This window comes from Myotis daubentonii, chromosome 19, assembly GCF_963259705.1.
Source record: "Myotis daubentonii chromosome 19, mMyoDau2.1, whole genome shotgun sequence".
NCBI classification, from domain to species: domain Eukaryota; kingdom Metazoa; phylum Chordata; class Mammalia; order Chiroptera; family Vespertilionidae; genus Myotis; species Myotis daubentonii.
In genome coordinates this window covers 22,160,166-22,184,230 of record NC_081858.1, presented here as the reverse complement: position 1 = coordinate 22,184,230, position 24,065 = coordinate 22,160,166, and the positions used below count along the sequence as shown (strand labels likewise).

The 24,065-nt window shown below is 43.5% G+C and overlaps 1 protein-coding gene and 1 long non-coding RNA gene across 6 annotated transcripts in view; one reads left to right on the top strand and one right to left on the bottom strand.

Moving 5' to 3' along the window:
• Nucleotides 1–24,065, top strand: part of LOC132221698 (uncharacterized) — a 170,647-nt gene that overhangs the window by 15,822 nt on the left and 130,760 nt on the right. The gene's annotated exons all lie outside the window — the stretch shown is intronic.
• The window catches only part of VWA5A (von Willebrand factor A domain containing 5A), a 52,506-nt gene continuing 31,071 nt past the window's right edge, over nucleotides 2,631–24,065 (bottom strand). Inside the window, exons 7-19 of one of the 5 annotated variants that reach the window (XM_059675960.1) lie at nucleotides 23,701–23,815; nucleotides 20,395–20,564; nucleotides 20,059–20,147; nucleotides 19,711–19,855; nucleotides 19,195–19,274; nucleotides 14,756–14,870; nucleotides 13,556–13,720; nucleotides 13,210–13,310; nucleotides 12,575–12,873; nucleotides 9,879–10,019; nucleotides 7,177–7,298; nucleotides 4,165–4,291; nucleotides 2,631–3,656 (exon numbers count right to left, since the gene is read on the bottom strand). In XM_059675960.1, coding sequence (XP_059531943.1) covers nucleotides 3,577–3,656; nucleotides 4,165–4,291; nucleotides 7,177–7,298; nucleotides 9,879–10,019; nucleotides 12,575–12,873; nucleotides 13,210–13,310; nucleotides 13,556–13,720; nucleotides 14,756–14,870; nucleotides 19,195–19,274; nucleotides 19,711–19,855; nucleotides 20,059–20,147; nucleotides 20,395–20,564; nucleotides 23,701–23,815 — 1,749 coding nt within the window. In that variant the 3' untranslated portion in view covers nucleotides 2,631–3,576. Of the gene's footprint in view, nucleotides 3,657–4,164; nucleotides 4,292–7,176; nucleotides 7,299–9,878; nucleotides 10,020–12,524; nucleotides 12,874–13,209; nucleotides 13,311–13,555; nucleotides 13,721–14,047; nucleotides 14,141–14,731; nucleotides 14,871–19,194; nucleotides 19,275–19,710; nucleotides 19,856–20,058; nucleotides 20,148–20,394; nucleotides 20,565–23,700; nucleotides 23,816–24,065 lie in introns of those variants that run through there. The other 4 variants (XM_059675962.1, XM_059675959.1, XM_059675957.1 and 1 more) reach the window with 4 other exon arrangements.

Genomic DNA, 24,065 nt, shown 5'->3' with positions numbered 1-24,065 from the left:
AATTTTCTGAAATGTCTATGAAAATATTTGGCAAAAAAAATCCAAATGAAAAGATTTTCTTTCTTTTATGTATCTTAAAAGTTATTTCTCTACATGCTTTTCTTTAATGTTGGTAGTGTATAATGATTTTCAAAAAGATGCCTTATTTAACAACACTATTGAATAGACTTGGAACCTATCGTTTCAAGATTATTTCCTCCCAGAAGTGGGAGGTTTAATATTTCTAAATCTATCAAGAGATGCTGCTCTGGATTTTCTGGTCCTTTTAACATTTTCTAGGTGCATTTGAGGCAAATCTGAAATGCTACGTAAAAGAAATAGTAGCAGCAAGGAAGGCACCGGATTCAGGTTCCTGTGATGAAGAAAGAAATACTGGGACCATAGGCAGAAGGTCAAAGAACAGCTCTACTGAGGAAGGTTCAGCAAGTCAAGGGCAGGACATAGGGTCTGGCAGCATGGAGATCTCCTCCTCTGACAACACATACCAATACCAATACCAATACCAATACCAATACCAATACCAATACCAATACCAATACTAATGCTACATAGGTGCATGCATTGATATGTATGTCATTTAATGACTATTTCCTGTGTAGCACGGATTGGGCTTAACACTAAAAAATATGACACGTTTTAAAAATAAACCTGTAAGAAGAAACTATTACTACTATTGCCATCTACAAATCAGGAAACAAACATTAGAAAAAGTAAGCGAGTTGCCAACATTTACAAAGGAAGCCCATGACACAGCTATTTCATGCTATTGTCCACGCCCTGCACCACCAGGAACACTGTCTTCTGTTTGCCCGTCTTTTTAAGGACAGCTGTCCCATCGTTAGGCCAGGATACCCTTCTAGGTGGGTTGGCATTGTCATTTCACACTAAGGTAGGAAAGGGATCCCATTTGACTTCTTCCTGGTCATTTCCAGGCTTGACTTAGAGCACAGCCAGTTAACATCTAATTTAGTTTTTAAAATCACACAACGGGCTTATGTCTTACCTTTGACACTATACCTGCATATCAACCCCAATGTGGGAACTTGGAAGTTAAAGAGACACATTCGCCATGCGGATTCCAATCATAACCTGTGGCAGGTGCCACTTAAACACATATTTATATAGAATGGCCACGCCAAAGTGAGTAACTCACCTATTGCTCTAGAACTGAGCAAAACCCAAGATGGCAAAGAGAGAAACAGTGGCATTATGGAGAAGAAATGCTGCTGACCACGGCCTTCTTGTTACTAATTCTAGGCACACATGAGCACTATCTCTGAGCCGTGCAAATTTCTGTTCAATATGGAGCATCTGTCCCAGGTGAGGGAAGGCTGTGAGAGGTCTTTGATCCTTTCCTATGATCAGACACCTTGGTATTGGATGATTTTATAAGAAGGCCATTCTAGGAAAAAGAAGTTGGCAAGGACCAGGAAGAACACTGTGTGTGGGACTGGAGCTCATATATATATATATGAAAGCCTAAGCAACCACTATGACCCAACAACCGGAATGACCAGAACAACTGGCCGACCAGCCCATAGCTATGAAGTGCACTGACACAGACTTTGTTGCTGGGCCCTGACAGTCCTGAATCTGGTTCACCTGCACCCTGGACCCAGATAGGAGGGAGGAGGGAGCCCAATTACTCATGGAACCGGCCGTTGGTTAGCTTGCTGCTGGGGCCATCCTTCCGCGGTCCGTCCCCAAAGCTGCCAGCCCCTCTCCCCATCGGCCCCAATCACCAGCCAGGCTGAGGGACCCCACCTGTACACGAATTCGTGTACTAGGCCTCTAGTAGTCATATAAAAGCGGCAGTGTGGACATTCTCACAGTCTACCTGAGAGCACAGTCAAATTTTCCAAAGTGTGGTTATGAGACCTGTCAGTTACTGCTTCTCGGCAGAGCACAGAGTGCTCCAGCTAAAGGTGTGTCAGGTCTCCTACTTATAAAGAATCGAGCCTCATAGGGTTTGCACCATCGAGACCTGCCCATACTCACTCTCCCTGGATTGCTTCCTTGAAAGTTTTTTTCAAACCCCCTTAAGCCCTACTTTGGACTCGCTGATGGCTCTGAGGGAGCAATTAGTTTGTGAAACTAATGCATCATCTAGTTATAAGATAATAGTAATGAGATCATCAGAAAGGGTGCAGTCAAGTGGGAACTATCTATATCTCTCCACAGTCAGCTAGCCTGAGGGTCAAACCCATCCATAGGTAAATCAGCAGCCGTCAAGACTTACTAACAACAAGAGTGCTCATATAACCCACACAAAGGACATCTCTGGAGCACCTGGTTCACATAATAACAAAGCCTGTATCACTGAGTTTCACAAGACATCTACTACATAAGGATATTTTACCTACAACAGAAGCCAAAATGGGGATATATTTAGAGATCTCCAAATAAAGACCTTCCCAGATTTAAAAAAAAAAAAAAAAAGGCTAAAGGAGTTTATTATCACCAAACTAGCTCTGCAAGAAATGCTAATGGGACTGTTGTGAGAAGAATAGAGAGAAAGAGAGGAACACAGGCATAAAGAACAAAAAATCAATAAAAATATATTTTAAAAAAAGTTGGGAGGGAAAACAAGGGATGAGAAAACCCATGCAGATCCAATGAATAAATCTATATCAGATACAACCAAGTGTCATTTTAATATCGATACAGCAGTATGTTAGGGAGCAACACATCCAATAGGGCCCCTTCCACTAGGATAGAGTGTGTGGGACTGCAAGGTCAGACATGATCGCGGGGAGCTCCTTTCTCTTGGGGTGAGTGACCCAGGTTTCAGGTCTCAGGCAAAGCTGCCTTTAGCCCTGATTTTTATAAAAGTACACGAGATCAGAGCCCAATTCAGAGGCCGCATGGGTTCAGGCCAGGACGAAGGATCCCATGATGGCCCTCTTACTAAGATGCATCCTGATTAAGAAGAAACATCTGTCTCCCACAGCTACCACTCAACCCTTGGGCAGTATGAGGGGAGGCGGGCAGTATAGGCTAACAAGACCCAGGCAGAATCGACCAAGAAGGTCCCCAACAGTGCCAACCCTCACAGTGGACCCTTGAACCTCATGTGGAGGTTATGTGGATCCCAATGTTGGCTGTCAACCGCCCCTCCATCTCTATTCTACCTAAGAATAGAAAACTGGATAGCTCACCAGTCTTGTCCTCCTAAGTCCCCAAAAGCAATACTGATTAGGCAAAAAATAATGCAGAGAACTTTCCAGTCCAGGCAATCCCTAACATCAACCCAGCAACCTGTAGCCTAGAGTCCACGCCCCTTGTTTCTCATGTCGTCACTCTGAAAAACCCGGGAGGGACCTCACTGCCTCTGAACTCCTTCCAGAAAGAGAACAGGCCTGGGGCCCTGATGCCTGGCTGAGGGCACATGCTGGGGAAAGGATGTCATATCCGGAGGGAACCTGGAACCTGGAGGAAAGGTGGGGCGGGCATCGTTGACTTTTATTACAGGAAGCCGGCAGGAGAGGCATACAAGACAAGATCGCGTTCTGGAAGACTGAGGGTTCAGGCGGGGACAGGAGCATGAAGGAGCATGTGTGTTTCTGGTCGGGATCCTCAGGGGGCAAAGACGGCAGGATCCACCGATGACTTCAGAAAGCCCACAGCAGCTTTCACCAGCCCATCTGTGGCGGAGCCTGTGAGGAGAAAACAAAAATGAGGGCTGAGGGACAACAGCCTTTCTCCCATTGATATTGATGAGAGGAAGTGCCTTTCTCCCGTTCTCCCCTCAACTTCCTTGGTCATCTCCCCGGAGTCCTGCTTGTATCTTTGCTTAGACCCCCTTATTGTCTCGTCACATTGCCCAGATTCCCTTTCCTCCCCTCTGGCCCCAGAAATATCCTGCAGCAGTGAGATAATAAACACTCAAAAGACAAATGCCCCAAGTTCAGTCTCACTCTCAGAATAGCACTGACAGAGTGAGAAGAATAAATGCCACTTCATGTCCCTGTTCCAACTCACACTCCCCATCGATGCCCCTTTCCCTCTTCACACACCTCCCACTGCCCTCTCATCCTGCCCAAGAGAGAACTAGCTGGGAGACCGAAAAGGTCTGGACCAGGACGGCCTGGGGGCTCAATGTCTGGGAAGATGCGGAGCTTCCTAAGGAGGGAAGGAGCTGAGGGCTCAGGCTGGTGCTCCTACCTGCATGGCTGTGAATCCAGGCCACAGCTTTCCGTTCCAGAAGCTCCCACTCGCACTTCATGTCCTTATACTTGTCATGCAGCCAGATCACCGCCAGGACGGTGGCCCAGCCTGAGGAATCCACACTCTACAACAGAGAGACGCCCCTGAAGCCTGCACTCCCTCCTCACCTACCAGGTCTCCCCCCAACCCCTCTCCCCACACATTGCTACTAAATGAGGTTACCTGGTCTCCCTTAACCTGCTCTATGACTTGTAAGGCACAATGCCAGGCCCTAAACCTCAGGGCAACCATCCAGTGAGTCTTAAGGTAGAAACGTCTTCAATTTTTAATGCAGTGTAACCACCAGGACATTGTTTGAAACTCCTAAGACACCCCCCAACGAGGATTAGCTAGCTGTGATAAAACAACAACAAAAGGCACATGCACGGTGGCTTTCTATTTTTTCCAAAAGATCTTCATGTGTGTGTTTTTATTTGAACCCTCACCAATACAAAAACATATTGAGGAATTACCAATAGCCACATGGTTTAAGAGAGAAAACGGATTCATATAAAAGTGAACTGATTTGTCCAAAGTGAGTCTTCTAGCACATGAGGGAGCTGGGACTGGAGACCAAAATTCTGATTCAAGGTCATAGTGCTCATCGAGCTCAACAGAAAGTTGTCCATAGAGCAGAAAAAGGTGAGCTTTCACCTGTGGCTCCCAATTCCCGTTTTTAGAGACAACAGATTAAAATAAATTCTTTTATATCGTGAGCGTTAAAATTTGGAAACAGCTATCATGGCCTCTGAGTAGACTTGTTTCAGATCAAAATTCCCGGTTCCTTCCATTCTCCCTTAAGAGGACTTCTGTCAAAGCAGGAAGAACCCGTGTGTGTTCTCCTGGTCTAGACACAAACACAGCGATTTCTAACATACATCTCTTTACATGGTCACATCTGGAGGTAACGTACTCATAAAATCCCATGACTCCAGCCCCAGATTATATAATAATAAAGGTTTCCTGACAATCCTTTTGCCCTCAACTAATCATGTTTCAAATTTGCTGATGAATAATAAGTTTGTGGTCCTCTAAAATCTCTAATTTTCATGTGCAACCGCTAAGTCATTTGGCTTCTAGTCTCTACCTGTATAGTTGAGAATTTAAAATGAAAAAGAGTGCTGACGCCAGCTTTTTTTTAAAAATTCAAGTCATTGTTCAGGTCTTTTGGGATCCTGATTTTCTTGTCCACTATGCCATCTCCCTGTTTTGTCACATATAAATAGGATCGTATTGGTCTACATCTTCACCTAAATACTCATTGAAAATATGGACCCCCAGAGAATCAAAGACTGGGGGATCTGCATATCTGTTTCATTTGAATAAATTCATTATTCAGTACCATGGGTTTCCAAGTAGTTTGTAATCAGTCCATATACTAATCATTAAGAAAAGTTCAAATTCCTTAATGAAATTCAGATACACCAGGGCTCTTCATTCCCTTTATATTTTGGCTAAGTTACCATGTCCAAGAAGAAAGTGTTAGTCTGTCTTGTTCTCAATGAAACCGAGCTAGATCTTCATGATCCTTAACATCCTCTTTGAATTGTCTATATATTCATTATATTTGTTAATCAAATTAATAAATTATTTATAAATTACTCTTGTAATTATCTGTTTTAAAACCATATTTTCAATAGAAATATAGTTTTAAGTATCCTAACAGCCACATGTAAAAATGTAAAAATAAAAAAGCTCAATTATGTTATTAATAATATATTTTATTTAACCTAGTATGTTTAAAAGTATTTTGAAAATATAGTTTTATTAAAAATATATATATATTTTTGTTGATTTCAGAGAGGAAGGGAGAGGGAGAAAGAGACAGAAACATCAATGATGAGAGAGAATCATTGATTGGCTGGCTTCTGCACGCCCCCTACTGGGATCTAGCCTGCAACCAGGGCATGTGACCTAACTGGGAATCAAACCATGACCTTCTGGTGCATAGGTACACACTCAACCACTGAGCAACATCAACCAGGCTAATCTAATATATTTAAAATAACATGTTAACATATAACCAATATAAAAATAATAATTAATATTTTACATTCCTTTTTATATGAAGTTTTTAAAATCAGAATGCATTTCACAATTATAGCACATCTCAAGGCAATTAAAAAAGTAGTTCCTCATTTGCATTGGCCATATTTGAAGAGCTTGATAGTTACATCTAACTAGTAGATAATGTATTGCTGTTGTAATTACAGGATATCTGAGGTTGATTGAATCACCTTCCAGATTTTGTAAATTCAAAACCACATTGCCTTTCAGGCTTTTGGCATTTGTCTTATATTTCACAATATCTCAGTTAGTAAGCTAGCTTGAAATTCTAGGACATAATTTGTCCTCATCAGCAGACTTGAACGCATTTGCAATAATTATATCATCCCTGTTTATACTTCACATTCCTAACTTAGATTTTGCTAATTTCTGGACAGCTTCCTCATCAAGAAGAGGAGCAATAATGTGGGTTCGAAAGATAGTCAGTCCTACACTTGAACCCCACTCTGCCACTAACTAGTTAGGTAAACTTAGACACATTATTCTACTTCTCTGGGTTTCAGCTTCTTCATCTATAAACAGCAACATAAATAGGACTTACCTTTTTTCATTATTGTGATGAAAAAATAAGATCATGAAAGGTAAGTGTGTAGCGCACTGTAACTGCTCAGTGAACAGCTGTTATTATCACTAAGATGGGTGGCAGGGACTCAGTCAAAGAGAAAGAGAATGTTTGTGTTCCCTTTGTCACCCATCATCTCCTACTGGTGGACAATGAGTTCCTTGTTCCTTCTGTTCTAACCTACCCAGGAAACACCTTCAGCCTCTATTTATTAGAGATGTATTTAGTGTATGATCTCCTATATTCCGCTTCCTCAGGTGAGTCATGATCCATCCAATTCTCTTTACTGATCCCAACTTCTCAAAAAGAGACAAACTCCTTTTTTCTTACCCGAGTCTCACCTTGACAGGGAGTGCAGCCTGCATATCTCCCAAGCTCAATCCCAGGACCACAGCCAGACCTTCATTCAGATCCCAGGAACCATCTGCCTTTTGGAGGGAAATCAGCTGTACAAGAGGATCATCTTCAAAGATTTTAGGGGAGAAAAAAAAAAGAAATAAGATGAGAAACTAGGAAGTTTAATTTGGCCCCTTGGCATACGTCAGGGAGGGAGTCTGAATCCAGAGAAAGGCTATAGCAAGAGTGCAGATCCCACCAAGTTCCCCATCTCAGTCCTCTCCCAGGAGACATGTATTTTCTCTGTGACAGCGTAGGCCACCCGTGTTGTGCTGCCACTAGGAGAGATGCATTTAAAAATTCAGAAAGGAGAGGAAGATATGGGGCACTAAAGAACTCACATGATAGTGCTATTTAAAGTCTTTTTTTAAAAAAAAATATATTTTATTGATTTTTTACAGAGAGGAAGGGAGAGAGATAGAGAGTCAGAAACATCGATGAGAGAGAAACATCGATCAGCTGCCTCCTGCACATCTCCTACTGGGGATATACCCGCAACCCAGGTACATGCCCTTGACCGGAATTGAACCTGGGACCCTTCAGTCCGCAGGCCGACGCTCCATCCACTGAGCCAAACCAGTTTCTTCGCTATTTAAAGTCTTATCCTGTCTTGTGGCAATGACCCTTAAAAGGTTAGGTATATTAAAAAAATTATAGATAGCTCTAGCCAGTTTGGCTCAGTGGATAGAGTGTCATCCTACAGACCGAAAGGTCCCAGGTTCGTTTCTGATCAAGGGCATGTACCTCGGTTGCAGGCTCCTCCCCGGCCTGGGCCCTGGTCGGGGCATGTTCAGGAGGCAACCAATCGGTGTGTTTCTCTCATATCGATATTTTCTCTGTCTTTCCCTTTCTCTTCCACTGTCTCTAAAATCCATTGGAAAATATCCTTGGATAAGGATTAAAAAACAAAAACAAAAACCATCTAGATAAATATAGCTTGAATTTTAATGATAAAAAATGTCAAAAGAGAGCAGACATAAATAAAGGAAGCAGTTAGCAGTCTACCTCAAAGAGTAATCTAGCCCTGGCCGGTGTGTCTCAATTGGATGAGCATTGTCCCATGCACTGGGAGATCGTGGGTTCGATTCCCAGTCAGGGCACATGATCAATGTTTCTCTCTCTCCCTCTCCCTTCCTCTCTCTCTAAGATTCAGTAAAAACATGTTTAAAAACATAGTGTAGTGTCTAATCCTGATGGTATAAAAGCTGCCTGAAGACCACAGAATTTTCATAGAAAGCATCTCACATCTGGATACCTATCCTATGGGATGATATACTCAGTGCAACTTAGAAATTAGTAGGCAAGAAAAGCAGTTCTACTCTAATGAGAAAAAAAATCTAAGGTTCTGAATATCAAAATCTGCATTTGAATCTCAGGTCTGCCTGCACTCAAAATCTAATAGTTACTTAACCCACAGAAATCGCGGCCTTCTCTAAATGGGAGACAGTAATGCCTGATGCATGAGGAAAAACATCCAGGACCCAGAAGGCGCTTAAATGGCTCCCAGCAAATAGTAGTTGCTGGGAACTTCTCTCTACATTAGTAAGAGGCTCCATGAGAGAGGAAGCTCATTATAGTGGGGATATTGCTAGTTACTGGGTTTTAGGACAGCGCAGGAAGCCAACACTACGGGACACTAAGAACCTACTCCGTGGATAACATGAAGGAAGTTCTCATGAGGAGGTGCATGATAGTGCAACGGAGGAAGCTAAGGCTCTAAAAAGTTACCTTGCCCGGCTGGTGTGGCTCAGTGGTTGAGCATCGACCTATGAACCAGGAGGTCACAGTTCAATTTCCTGTCAGGACACAGGCCTGAGGTTGCGAGCTCTATCCCCAGTAGGGGGTGTGCAGGAGGCAGCTGATCCATGATCCTCTCTCATCATGGATGTTCCTATCTCTCTCTCCCTCTCCCTTCCTCTCTGAAATCAATAAAACTAGTTCTAAAAACTGAAAAAAGTAAAAAGTTAACTAATTTTCTTAAAACCCCACAGTAACTGGTAGTCAACAAGAGGTCTGAATCTACCTTAGACCTCAAAGCCCTTTCTATATTAGCAGCCTAAGAAGAATGCATAAAGAGAGAGTAAGTGGCAAAGATGTTGGAATGATGAAACGATTGTACACCATAAACCCCTGCTGCAAAACAGGAAGAGACTAGACAGAAGTTGCCTTTAAGCCTATTTTAGGTAACATGAACTTTGACTACTCATTGTCATGCAAATGAGAAACCCAACTGTTTGGAACACAAGGCAATGAAATGACCAAGAAACAGCTTGTAGTGACAGAAAGTCATCAGATAGCATTAAAAAGGTCGGTCTTCAAACCCAACCTGTAAGAGAATGATTCATGCAGCTGGGGCCCAAACAGGCTGGCAGGTGGGTTCTGCAAGAGGAGGGCCCCCATTGGTAGGTGGGGTGTGAGAGCTGATGAGATGGCAGAGGGGCTCATCCTGAACTCCACTGGGGCAGGCTTCAGTGTCCTGTGTTGTAGACTATGGAAGCGGGGCTGGCCCTGACAAAAAGACTGGGAAATTTTAACCTCTGCCCCGACGCTTCTCCAACCGATCATGTCCTGGGTAGAGAAAGCCACAAGACAGCAGAACACGGAGGTTGAGTTCTTCAGTTCCCATACATTAGGAGAGAGAACTCACCTGTATGGTTAGTTTCCAAGTCGGTCATGTCGATGGAAGAACATTCCACTGTCGTTTCTTCAGAAGGATCATACTGTTCCTTGAGAGGCTGGCGTTTCTTTGATCTACGACTACCAACCAGTCGTCTGAATAGTCCTGGTCCTATATGTGTGCCATACAAACCCTGGTGAGAAAATATCCCTGGGAAGATGCTCACCTAGAGAATGCAGGCTCTTGTTAATTGTGGACCTATGGGGATCGTAACCGTTCTTCGGGTAGGACATGCTCCGGTATGAGTTGGGCAGAGATGCGGAAGGATGGTAGGAGAATGGGGCTTTGTATGAGCTCAAAAAACACAATGTAGACATTGACACTGAGGCACCCTATGCCCTCTGCTGTAGGCAATGGGCCTGATAATTTGAGACATATGCTCCTATCTGTGTCAGCCTCAGTCATCATCTTTCTTGTACATTTTTTTCTTCTCCCGGGAGCCCAAATTCTGCAGCTCTGAGCCCTTCCAACGGTGTCCTGCTGACACATGACAATGGTCTTTTCTGCATCTTCAGTTTCATTATCGGAGGCTTCCTTCAACTACTCATGTGAACTTAAAACTATTTTTTCCTCCAAGAAATCTTTTCTCCCTCTAACCTTCTCAAATGGTGGTTGCTCCAGGTACCAGAACCCAAGCATCCATGTTTGAGAGGTGAGGTAGGTGGGGTTGGCAACCTCCTCAGTCCCAATGGTCACGTCCATAGCATGACTCTTCAGCTTCACCTGAATTACCTTTCTCATAGCCTCACTGCTGTCAACCTCCAAATTCTTTGTCCCTTTTCAACATCCACTGAAGTATCTGAAAACTAGATCGAAGACTTTCACTTACTTGCAAAGTCTGCCATCATCTTTAGAGATTAAGCACCCATGTACATAACCTATCCAACTCCCTAATTCAAAGCTTCTTGTCTTCCTCAAATCAAATAAATGGCTTCAACCTCCACTCTACTCTAGCCACTCCCTCCCAAGCCAAGATATCCAGTTATCAAGCAGAATTGTTCCAGCTGTAAAAAACTAATTGAAAAAAATGTATATTTTAAAAATAGAATATCCAGAAATTCCAAACAAGATGGCAGTATAAATAAATGCAGTATCCTTGCCTCCTCCCACAACCACATCAAAATTACAACTAAACTACAGAACAACCATCGTTCAGAACTGCCTGAAATTAATCTCAGTGCGAGTCCTAGAACTATGGAATTAAAGAAGAAGCCACATCCAGACTGGTAGGAGGGATTGGTGCCACACCCATGTGGGGCAGATAAAAACTAGGGGCGGGGGGATGTCTCGGCTATAGAGCTGCCCCCTGAGGAGCCAGGGGTTCCAAACCCACACCAAGTCCCCAGCCCAGGGTTCCAGTGCTGGGAAGAAAAGTCCCCCTAACTTCTGGTAATAAAAAACAGCGAGGGACAAGGCTGAGGGAGACAGAGGCTGCAGGAGTCCCAAGCAATTCCTCCTAAACAGTCCACATATGGACTAACTTGGACTCACTCCTCAGAGCTCCAGCATGGGGCAGCTACCTGAAAGGCACCTGAGGCATACAGGGAGGAACTGAATGGTCTGGCATCATAGCAAGAGCTGGATGGGCAGCTTTCTTCCAGACAGAAGTACTGGTAGAAGCCATTGTTCTTTTGCTGAACCCTCCCCCAAAGAGCCAGCAGGTGGCCACCATATCTGAGTCTCCATCAACCTGGATTAACACTGTTAGCCCCACCCTGGTGATTCCCGGAGGTCCTGTCCACACCAGCTGTTTCTAGTGGCTTTACCACCAGAATGCCCTGTCTTGGCTCAGGCTTCATATTTTCCTAAAATCTCTCAAATAAGCAGCATCTGGCCTGGTACCTGTTGCCAAGTCACCCTGGGCCTGGCACTAGCCACAGCCAGCCTTGGTTTCAGCTTGGCTTCTCCTAGGCACCTCCAGGCTCAACACAAGTAGCAGCCATCTGCAGATCATTTTGTAGCTTATGCTGGGTGGCCCTGGGGCAGAACAAAGGCAGTGGCTGACCTTGGCCTGAATCTCCCAGGAATCCCCAGAGCCAGTGCACCCAGTGGACAGCTTCAGACCGTGTCAAAGCATCACCACCCCACCACCTCCACAAGTGACGTACTCATGGGGTGGACTCAACAGGTACCAGAGCCCCGTTGAAGCAAATCCTGTTCTGTGAGGTGGGTCGCTGCATAGCTGATCCTCCATGGTGATCTCAGTCAGACCTTGCAGCTGATTGGCCCTTCAACATTTCTTGACAAAAGCGCTGACTCGCTGAGCATTTCTCTCTCCAGTTTTGGTTTAAGTCTGAGACAGCCCAGCAATCAGCACCCATTTCTAACACTACCAGGTTGTTTGCCCACCATTTGTGTAATCAGTAACCAGTATTAATAGGATACATCAGCTTCAGATTTAGGCAGTGTAACTACTCAATGCTTATATGCACTTTCTCTTTCATTTCCCTCATTTTTCCCCTCTTGGAGCACTTTACATTTTCTTGCTAATGGTGTACTTTCTAGTTTTCAAGGACAGAAATGTTTTACAACAGCCAGAGATTCTAGATGTGGAGAGAAAAGGGGGATAGGGAGAGAAGGACTTTTCATAAATATTTGCTTTAAATGATGTATCCAGGTATACAGCACCCCTTATTTTATGTGAGTTTGGTTAGAATAAAACTCACCACTTCCACATTTCCATAATTTCGAAACAGAAGCCTCAGCCCTCAATGCAGATTTAGCAGACAAAGCATAATCGCTCACAGAAAATAGCATTGGACTTGGAACGTCACTGCGAGTCAGGGGTCCCTGAAGCGGCCTGTTGAGATCCTTGTTGATGGCAATGAAAGCCGTGTGGGTGCTTATGACGCCGCACTCCATGCTTATTTTCAGCACCTCTTTTTTATCATTGGCTGGAGTCTCCTCAAAGCCCATGTCCTTGGTCTGGATGAAGGACTTGGCAGCCAGGCGATGAATGGTGAGGCTAACAGAAAAAAGATTCCCGTGACTCAGGCAGAAGCACACCTGTGCCGCCACTCAGAGCCCTGACAGGCTGGGGATGGCGCAGGGAGGAGCATAAGATCGGGGGGAGATGAAGTCTGCGTGGCCGGAAAAGGAAAAGTGATTTTAGGGAAATCATTGAGCCCAAAATGAAGAGCAGGAAACTGACCCCCTATGGATGGCAGAGACAAGAAGAAAGGGAAGGGGAGGGAAGGGGAAGGAAGGGAAGGAGAGGAACCAAAGGAGAGGAGAGGGGAGAGGAGGGGAGGAAAAGGAGAAAGAAAAGGAAGGAACTAGGAAAGAAACATGGAAATCTTACTTGGCATCCGACTTAGGCTGTAGAGAAAATGCCACTTGATTCTCAAACTGCGTGCCCTGGAGGGTGTACTTGAGGCAAACTTTCCCTGTTGCCTCTGCTGGCTAAAAAGTAGAGAAGAGGAGACAGGACGGGAGGGAGAGATCACCCAGGGAGAGATGGCAGAATCGGGGCAGCTCCCCAACCCCACACATTTAAAGTTTCTGGCTAGAAACCAGGTAGTTCAGAAAACCAGAGGCTTGACATGATGGCGAGGGGAGGGAGGCTGACCCTGTCGGGCAAGCGTCCGGGGCAGAGCTCGGGGTAGCGGCGACTCTGGCCAGAGGAACAAGCAAGAACGGAATCTCACTGGCATCGTCCCAGTCAACTGGGCATAGACGATCAACCTCTGACCCCGGAAGATGACAGTTGGTTCTGTGGAAAGCATTTTAGCAGACAGACCCGCAGGCAAATCCCAGCTCAGAGAAACATCCTCTACCACAGGCTGCAGAGAGTGCTTCAGGGCCCTGAGAGCCTGGCAGAGGGAAGAGAACAGAATGAGCACCACAAGTACATAATGGCAACCATACCTACCCCTACCTGAGTGTTCATCATGCTTCAGGAGCTATGCAGCCCAACCCATGGTAGACCTACTCCCTCATCCTCCACTAGGAGATGAGTGTTCTTCCTTTTAATTTACACACGAGGAAGCTAAGGCAGAGACACGTAATGAATGTGTATAAAGTAACAGACAAGTAGGCATTCGATAAGAAATGGCACCAACTGGGGAAGAGGAACGCAGCACTATAACCAGAGGTGGAAGATGCCTCTTTGTGCGAACTCATCAAACGGAGTAGCAGTTTACTGCCTCTTCCACCTACAGACATACTACAGCTGTCCTTCTTGTGTTTGTGTGGGTTTTTTTTGTTTGTTTTTTGTTGTTGCTAATCCTCACCTGAGGGTATTTTTCCATTGATTTTTCGGGAGAGGGAAAGAAAGAGGGAAAGACAGAGAGAAACTTGGATGTAAGAGAAACACATTGATGGGTTGCCTCCTGCATGCTCCCTGACCAGGGCCCAGGCCGGGGAGGAGCCTGCAATCAAGGTACATGCACTTGACCGTAATCGAACCCGGGACTCTTTGGTCTGCAGGCCGATTCTCTATCCACTGAACCAAACAGGCCAGGGCCATCCTGCTTGTGTTCTTTGTGTCATTTGCATGGAGGAGCAACTATAGGACCCGCAGGGTCCTAAAGCACACACCTGGAATGCCAAGCTCAGCAGGCAAAATTCTTGTTTCTGTCTTTCTTGTTTTGAACACAAAGCCCTGACCTCTTCCACATTTTGTTTCTGGACTTCCAACTGCTGGGACTAGATGCCATTTCCCCAGAAACTACAGGGGCCCCATTCACATAAAGACAAAAGTAGTCCCATTGAGTCTGTAGCCCAAAGCCCTGGGAATATAAAGAAATGAATCCTAGAGGCAATAGGTTGCCTCAGCTCTTGCAGCAGGGTGCCCCCTGCCCCCACTCCCTCTGGACCGCCACCCTGGGCACAGGCCTGCCCCTCACCTTCGACTGCATCCTCTCATTGCCTGTGATAAATTCTGCCGCGCCCCCTGATGCCCGGGCAATGCCTTTTATGAGGCTGGTGGAGGCTCCTTCGCCAATACCAAATGAGAAACACCTGCGATTGTAAAACAGCCTGACGTTAGAGACAGGGCCGAAAGGGTGACATGACAAAATCATGGTCAAAAAAAACACATAAAAATACATGAAGAGGTAGCGTATTTCAGTGTATTTCCTTGACCAAAGGCATACCAGCGACCATTTATGGAGTGTATTCGATATTTTCGACCAAATGCCTTCAACGAATAATGTCACCTCATCATCCCAGGACAACTAAGAGGAAGGCCCATGTTTCCTTTTGCGTGAGAAACGGAGGCCCCAAGGATGTTAGAACTCTGTCCGTGGTCGCACACCGACTAACTGGTAAAGATGGAATCTGAGAGCTGCCCTGCTTGACTCCATGAGCCCCTGGCAAAGCACTACATATGATACTGATTCTAGGAGCAGAAAAAACAAAATAATAGGACCACATCCTCATCAATTGTGTCCATAACCAACACAAAGAATGGGTTCATCAGAAAGTGAGATTTAGGGAAAAACAGACACTCCCGTCAGTGTGAGGCTAACATTGTTCTGGAACCATATCTGTCCTGGCAAGGCTAGTCTTAGGATGGGAAAGAGTGCGTCCTGCTCTTCTTCTTTTTTAAAAAAATAGATTTTTATTGATTTTATTTTATTATTTTTTGTTGTTGTTAATCCTCACCAAAGAATACTTTTCCACTAATTTTTTAAAGAGAGAAGGTAGACAGCAGAGGGAGAGAGAGAAACATCAATGTGAGAGACACACTGATTGGTTGCCTCCCGCATGCGCCCTGACCAGGGCCAGGGATTGAGCTGCCACCGAGGTACGTGCCCTTGAGCAGAATCGAACCTGGGAGCCTTCAGTCCACAGGCCGGTGCTCTATCCATTGAGTTAACTGGCTAGGGCCCTCCTGCTCTTCTAACTGGAGAGTTCTCTCTTTGCCTTAGTCCACACGCACCAAATAGCCTTCTAATCACAGTGTGGCTTCCCCAATAGGACTGTCTAGAAACAGAGAATGTGTAGGTAATACGAATACAAGCAGTTTTAGAAGGCATGACAAGGATAGTTCTCCTAGTAAATTAATACCCTGTTCTTTTGGCTTATATATCAGTCTCTTATTGATTTTTAGAGGGAGAGGAAGGGAGAGAGAGAGATAGAAACATTGATGAGAGAGAAACATCATTGATTGGCTGCCTCCAGCATGCCCCTCATTGTGGATCAGGCCCACAACCAGGGCATGTGCCCTGACTGGGAATCGATCTGGTAGCCTCTTGGGTACAAGCTGGGCTGTCTGAGTCTCTGTAGTGTGAATCATCGTCCCCCTATCTAGGGACATCAGCTACGGGATTAATGTTCTAACCTTGTAAGGCTAGAACCAGACTTCTGATTATTGTGACTTCACTGTGACAATGCTCCCTAGAGATCACAGCCTACCAGCATATGGATATGATCACATTTAAATTCCCAACGACCTTTTGAACTATAGCCTAGGTTCTTTATGCTTACAAAGCACTTTGATGCATTCCTATACTGAAGTGTTTTTAACGTGTAAAATTAAAGCTAAATAGTATTGATCAATGGCTAACTATATGCCTAGAACTTACGTAACTGCCTCTTGTGGATGAAAGTAATGGCGAAACTTTATCTATCACTTCCTTTGTGTGCAGCACGGTGCCTAATGCTTTCTTTCAGCATAACTCTTTTAACCCTCAGGGTAAACCTGTAAGGTAAGCACAATGACTATCTCCATTTTCAAAGTGAGGAAACTGAGGCTTAGAGAATTTAGGTGATTTGTCCAAGCAACTGAGAAGCAGGAAAACTGGAACTTACATATATGGCCCCCGACTTAAAGTACAACGCCCTAGCAGAGTTCTGCTCACGGCAATGACAGACGAAGTTGTCCCAAGCCAGTAGAAAACTAGAAAAGCTGTACACAATATTTTTAATAATCTACTTGAAAACAGCAAAAGGCTACCGAGGTGATGATAACCTATGGGCCGAGAACTGAGAAAGGAAAGAAGCCAAGAGAGATGGTAACTGGCATCTCTTTACTCCTTGAAGCAAACGCCAAGTTCAAACTGATAACTGAATGGTGAACAAAGCTAAGCAGTTTCAGATCTGGGCTGTCCAAAGAGAAAGTGCCCTGGTAGACACTCGGGTTTTTAAATACAGGCCTGCAGAACTCTCCCCTAGAAGCAGAGGTGAATCTGAAATAAACCAGCCATCTAATGATTAATGCTCATTGGATTCTAATTGGACTAAGATTATCTGCTTCTTCTCCAGCAACCAAGAGTAAATATTCTCAGGGGCAAGATGACATCATCTAGAGAGGCTCAAAACATTTCCAGAATTTTTTATATAAAATATCTGACAATTATCAAAGGAATAGAAAACCCCCAAATATTGAGAAATTATACACTCTACTTCTGAATAACATCCTATATGATAAAAGCCTAATAAGCAAATTGTCCCATTGACTGGGAGTTTGACTGGGAGTTCAATCTGGAGTTCGACCAGTGGGCGGGGCTGGCCGGCCAACAGCCCGCAGGCCCCATCGGCCCCAGTCGGGGCAGGCCGGCCAGAACCCACCCATCCACAAATTCATGCACCGGGCCTCTAGTAGGTTTTATAAAGAAATCATAATGATAATTAGAAAGTACAGAACACCAATAGAAAATGACATCCAAATTTAGGATTTAGTTACAGATATGTTTGTAATTATAGTTCTCAATACACATGTCAGAAAAAGAAGTCTAAAAGTCAACCACCTGAACCCATCTTCAGGTCTTAGGAAAAAAAGCAGCAACAAATCCAAAAATTTTAAAGAAGGGGCAAATGTTATTGATACAGAAGACAATCATACAATAGAGAGGCTACACAAAAAGTGCTGTTTTTTGGAAAAGATTATGAAAATTGACAAACATGCCCGGTTGGTGTGGCTCAGTGGTTGAGCATCGACTATAAACCAAGAGGTCACTGGTTCAATTCCTAGTCAGGGTACATGCCAGGGTTGTGGACTTGATCCCCAGTAGGGCATGTGCAGGGGGAAGATGACAAATGATTTTCTCTCAATATATCTCTATCCTTCTCCCTTCCTCTCTCTCTAAAAATCAATAAAAACATATTTAAAACTGACAAACATTTAGGGCAAGAATAAAAGAGAAAGCACAAATAATCAGTGTCAGGAATAAAAAGGGAATACTACCACCGATTCTACAAAACTTAATAACATCATCTGGCGACATTGTTGATAACTTCATGCAAAGAAATATGAAAACTTAGATAAATATACAAACTCCCATAAGAATCAAGAACATATAAAAATATGAATAGTTCTATTTCAATAAAGGGATTTAAAAATCTTCCCACAGAAAAAAATCTCCTCATACCATCTAGTAAACACATAAGAAAATATTTCCCATAATAGAAAAACAGGCAATTCTTCTCAGCTTGGTATGATACCACTGTAACATAGATATTAAAACCCAACAAGAATATTATTTAAAAAGTACATGCCAATATTTCTCATGAAAAAATATTTTTCAGTCCTAAACAATTATTAGTCAACTGAATAAAAAATATATGAAAAAAGTTAATAGATCACAACTAACTTGGGTTTATTTCAGAAATTCAAGGTTGGTCTAATATTTAACAACAGTCATTATAATGAACACAATGAAAAAATAAAGAATAAAACCATACACTCATCTCACCAGATATTAAATACATTTGATGAAATTCAACCATTCATTATTATTTTTTTTAATGTAAACAAAAAGAAAATAACTCTCAAAACAGAAAAATCCTTAGTCAGATGTAGGATATCTACAAAAAGACCTAGAGCAAACAACCACACTATTAATGCAATACGAACCATGTTCCTTCTGAAAACGGGCATTCCCAATAAACCCACTACCATGTCAATTCAAAGAAATAGGTGTGTGTACACATGTGAAAATGAATATGTATATATGCATATATAGGTGCACACACAAGTGTGTGTAAGCAAAAAATACACGTACCAGAATGCAAGGATATTCACAAAAGCATTATTTTAAACAGCTAAATGGAAGTCCATCAGCAGTAGAATCAATCAATAAATTATGGTTTAGCCATCCAGTGGAGTACTATACCCCAGTGAAAATTAACTATGGTTCCATGCAAAATATGGGTAACTATATACTGCTGAGGGACAGAAGCAAAATGCGTAGAATAAAAACTGTAACATTAGTTTTTATTCAAAAAGAAGCCAAAATAACCCCATAGTATTCCTGTCCATCCTTACTTGTCAGCACTGGAACCATAAGACCCCAAATTACATGTGGTCAGTCACCCAGAAACACACACACTGTCTGCATACCTGTGCCTCTGCCCATTGATTTTCACTTCTCTAATGACACTGAATGTGTCGGTCACTTCTCCATCTGTGAAGACAAAAAGCTGCACACAGAAGACATTGGTCAAGTCTCTATGAAGTTCACTTTTTCTTTTTTTAAGTTTATTTTTAAAATACCGCAATTTGCCCTCGAAAAACTCCACTATTTCATGCCAGAGACACTGATGCCTCTTCGGACACGTGTGAAATCCCTAGGGGGCCACTGTCACTTGCATCAGGTTTTTACATGGTTTGGGGCATTTTCCTCACCCTACCAGTTTCACCTCAGGCCCCTGTGGCATTCCACAAGAGAGCTTCCACCTCCATAGTTCAGAGCATGGAGCTAAGGAACAGGGATTCTATGAAATGCCTCTTGTCTTTTCCCCTTTACTACGCACACCATATTGTGACAATCCTGCAATGAAACTCAGGGCTATACATTCTGGAACCAAAGTTGACTTCTCGCTACCCACTTTCTGTGAGCGCTGTTCCAATTCTTACCTGGAGAGGGTGGCCTGGGATGGAAGTTCTACTGTAAATGGCCTTGAGTGGTGCCAAGATTTCTGTGCCCCCGAGGTCAGCGTCCATACTCTTAACTCTCTTCAGCGCCTGCTCCATGGTATCCTGAGTGTACTTCACGCTCTCCCTGAGAAAAGCACCCGCACTCAGGGACATAGCTAGCTGACACTGCCCAGTATCGCATCCCCACATTGAGATTCGCCCCACTGTAAACCTCCTCACCTGAACTCCCAAATGCCAAGGTCAACTCTACCATAACCCCTTTAACAATATAGTCCTTTCTTTAGAGGATCTTTTTTTGAATTCTCTGTAGCCTTTCTAGAAACTTACGGAAAGAAGGACTCAAAGAATGATCCAAATCCATAGATGTTGAAATAACAGCCTATAGGCAAACTCTTCAGCAGCCAAATCAGTGTTTCCTGAAGGAAGAGAGTATGGGGAGCGAGTGAGAGAGGATCCTTGAAGACACACAGACCCTCCCCATCTAACTCCTGAGGGTGTGGGCCTTCACCCAGAGCGAGCCTCCCAGTCTTATAGTCCTTGCAGTGGTCACATGATCTGCAGTGCAGCTGGAAACACTGATCCAGATGACGCAGATGGACTCTAATGTAACCCCCGAGACTCATCCTTACTTGAGCACATGAGCAGAAAAAGAACTAGTCTTACCTTGGCCGCCTCTATGCGCAGCTGAGATGGATTCTGATTATTCATGGGACAATGCATACTTCCCGAGCGGTCCATGAGGAAGACAAATTCTCCACATGCCATTGGTGACTGAGCCTCTGGGATATTTGGGTAGAAACTCACCATCGCAGATGGATCTCCCATCAAAGAATCTACTCAGAAAGAAGGAGGACACCATGAGATGAAAAGGAACTAAAAACATACATAGGGAAGACACCATGAAATCAGTTGTAGTGAATCAACAGGAAGCTGAGAACATCCACATCTGAAACACAGTTTGATCTTTATACTCTATCTGCTGGCAAAGGGCTTGACGTGAGCTAGAAACCTATAAGAGCTACAGAAGCAAAGCAGATAGTAAGGAGATGAAAGAGGGTAGAGGTTACCAGGAACAAGCAATAACTAAGATGCGATCATTGACCCTAGTATCCTAGCAGCTAGGCCAACTAGTGAGATACATTAAGTTATACTGTTCCAGCATTTACCAGAAGAATCGACATAACTTGCTTGGCAGAGTCGCATTATCTTCTAATCAAATCAATGGGCAATTTATCACATGGGTCCTTGTGTAAGTCTGTCATCACCGCTTTACAAAAACGATGCTCGTGTGGGCAATTCTTTCGTTGACAAGTTACAAGAGGTGAGACTGTAAGTGTCACACACACCAGGGAAAGTCCGTTGGCTGTGGGCACGAAGCTCTTCCAAACAAGGAGAGGCACTGGGATGTTGTGCTGAGAACAGTGTCACCCACACAATAGTATGGAGGCGACCAGAGAGTTGGCCTATGTCACCAAGTTGTCAAAGCCATAGCCAAGATTTTATCTTTTCGGGGGCAAGTGAAAACTGAGGCTGGAATTAAAATACTATTATTAAGATAGAGATGTAGTGAGAATGGCTGCTTTATATCAACTCTAACAGTTCAGACACTATAAGGAGACACAGAATCTAATTCCAATATTCTACCTATATTACAGTCCTTCTGGGATTAGAGCTTTAAATTAGAATGCCAGCTGGCGTTCTCTTCTGTGTATAGATGTGAACAGCAAGCCACCCTGACCAAACATACGATCTGGGAGCAAGATTTGAGCAGCCCTGCTGGAGGATTTACAAGACTCATTAAGGTTGCCCCTGCTGTCCCCTGGGTCTGCACAGCTGGGCACAGGGAACAGACGAGGAAATCTGCAAAGGGACCGACAGGACTTCTTGGAATCTCAACCTTTACCTTGTAAGATGCAACATTTCAAAACTTCCTCTGGTGGATTAAAAGAACCCCAACCAAAAACCAGGTCTCTGTTGTGGGAGTACTTCTTGGGCACACAGGGGGGAGTTCGCCCAAAGGGAAGGACAAAACCAGACAACTAATGTACAAAGACAGAGTCCGGAGCTTCAGGGAACAGGAGCTGGAGCAAACGTGGCTGAGGCTGGGACCCCCTCTAACAGGTTTAGTGTGGACGGCCTGCTCTGAGCAGGGGGGCGGGGGGGGGCGGGAGGGGGGCAGGAATCATTAAATGAGTGAAGGCAAATTAAGGAGTTCCAATTTGTGAGCTGGAGTGTGAAGTTACTGTTGGCCAAACATCAACAATGAGATAAGAAAAATGGCCCATTGAAGATCAACTATAGCTACTTATCCCTAAAGCAGTGGTAGCTATGGAAGTAAGAGCCTAAACCAAGACATTGTCTTTTGACTATGATTGTCCCCAAGGATGCGTCATTCCACCAAAGTGGGAAATGCTTCAGAGGTGTCAATATCATTCCAGTGACGCTCATGGTCTCTGTAGTCCAGGGCCATGGCAGCTCAGGGAGGCCCGAGACAGCGGGCCCTGACATGTGTTACAGCAGTACAGTTACAAGAAGTACACAGCCCAGCCGGTGTGGCCTGGTGTTTGAGCAGCGACCCAGGAACCAGGAGGTCATGGTTCGCTTCCTAGTCAGGGCACATGCCTGTGTTGTAGACTCCATCTCCAGTAGGTGTGTAGGAGGCAGCAGATTGATGATTATTCTCATCATTGATGTTTCTCTCTCCCTCCCTTCCCCTCTCTGAAATCAATAAAAACAAACAAAACACAACAAAAAACACACACAAGAGGATAAGTAGATATATACTAAGAAATATTTGGAAAATAAGACAAATTAAAGAAATATAAAAACTAAACCTAGTAAAAAACTAAACTTAGGCTTAGAAATTAAGAAACTAGGTTAAGAGTTAAAAAACTCTGAAGATGGGTAATGGTGATATTTACAACAGAGTGAATGTACTAAAGGCAAAAGAGCTATATCGTTAAAAATAATTAAAATGGTAAAATTTCCATTATGCAAATTTTATACCAAAGTATTAGTGTTCTTTCTACTTAAAATTTATGTCAGATAAATTTTACCACAATTAAAAAAATAACAAGGAAAGAGCTCCAGGTGAGATTATATGAAGGAATGATAAATCAAAGTTATTTATTAGACAAAAAAATTTAGAAAGTTAGTCTTAATCTAATCATAATTACTCCGTGCATATTTCCTGTGGTTTTAAATGTTTTTCTTAATTGCCAGGTTATTTTTTATAGTAATCTGTTTGTATAACTTACTTTTACTCAATCCTCTTTGGAAGCCTTTTTTCCATATTATTTCAATCTATCAACATATATGATTTCGGTAGCTGCATAATAACTCGTCAAGCAATCATAGCATAGTGAATTTAGCTATTGTGAGACATTTTGATTATTTACTAATCTTTGATATGATGAAAATGGCCATTTTAGTGTACATTTTTACTTACATTTAAATTTATTTCCTTAGCTAAGATTCCTAAAATTGGAATCATTAAAATGAACATTTCTTTTGACACATATCGCCAAATCTCTTCTCCAAAGTTTGATTCCAAATTATTTTTGCTTAAAGCAATCTGCGAGAGTGCCAAATTCACCTCACCTTTTAAAGCATGAGGTGTTCCCAGATTTGGAAATCCTTGATCATTTGAAAAGTGAAAAAGTCACATCATTTACTTTTATTTATACGTATAGAGGCTGATCATTGTCCCATCTTTGTAAACTAGCTGCATTTCCCTTGAAAACTTTTCTCATGTCTTTTGTCTAAGCATCTACTAATTCACCTAAATTTACATATAAGCATAGTCACATGATATTCAACATGTAAATTTTTGCATGCCATAGTGTAAACTAGTCACTTTTTTTTTAACCCTTTATTGAATAGGGAAAAAAAAGGTGAGGGTAATTTGAGGATATTTCAACAACAAGAGTTACCCCTTAGGAGGTAACTACAATGGGAGAAGCAACATACCGGGCTTTGTTGCGGGCGCCCCCATCTCCACAGCCACGCTGGGGGTATGCACCTCACTGTAGTAAACTAGGAGCTCCACATCTCGATCAAATTTGTGTCCGTCAGCCAAGGAGATCTGAGTTGGGAGCAAGCAAAGAAGCCATGTTAGAACCATCATGCCTCTGCCTGGGGCTGAGGTCAGAGCTGAGGGCTACTGGCTCCTTCCACGTGTAAACAGAGCCAGGAGCAAGGGTGAGAACAGGCAGGAGGCTCTGGAGATGAAATAAGGAAAAGAAGGGGCCCAGCCCTAGCCAGTTTGGCTCAGTGGATAGAGTGTTGGCCTGGGGACTGAAAGGACCCGGGTTCGATTCCCAGTCAGGGCACAT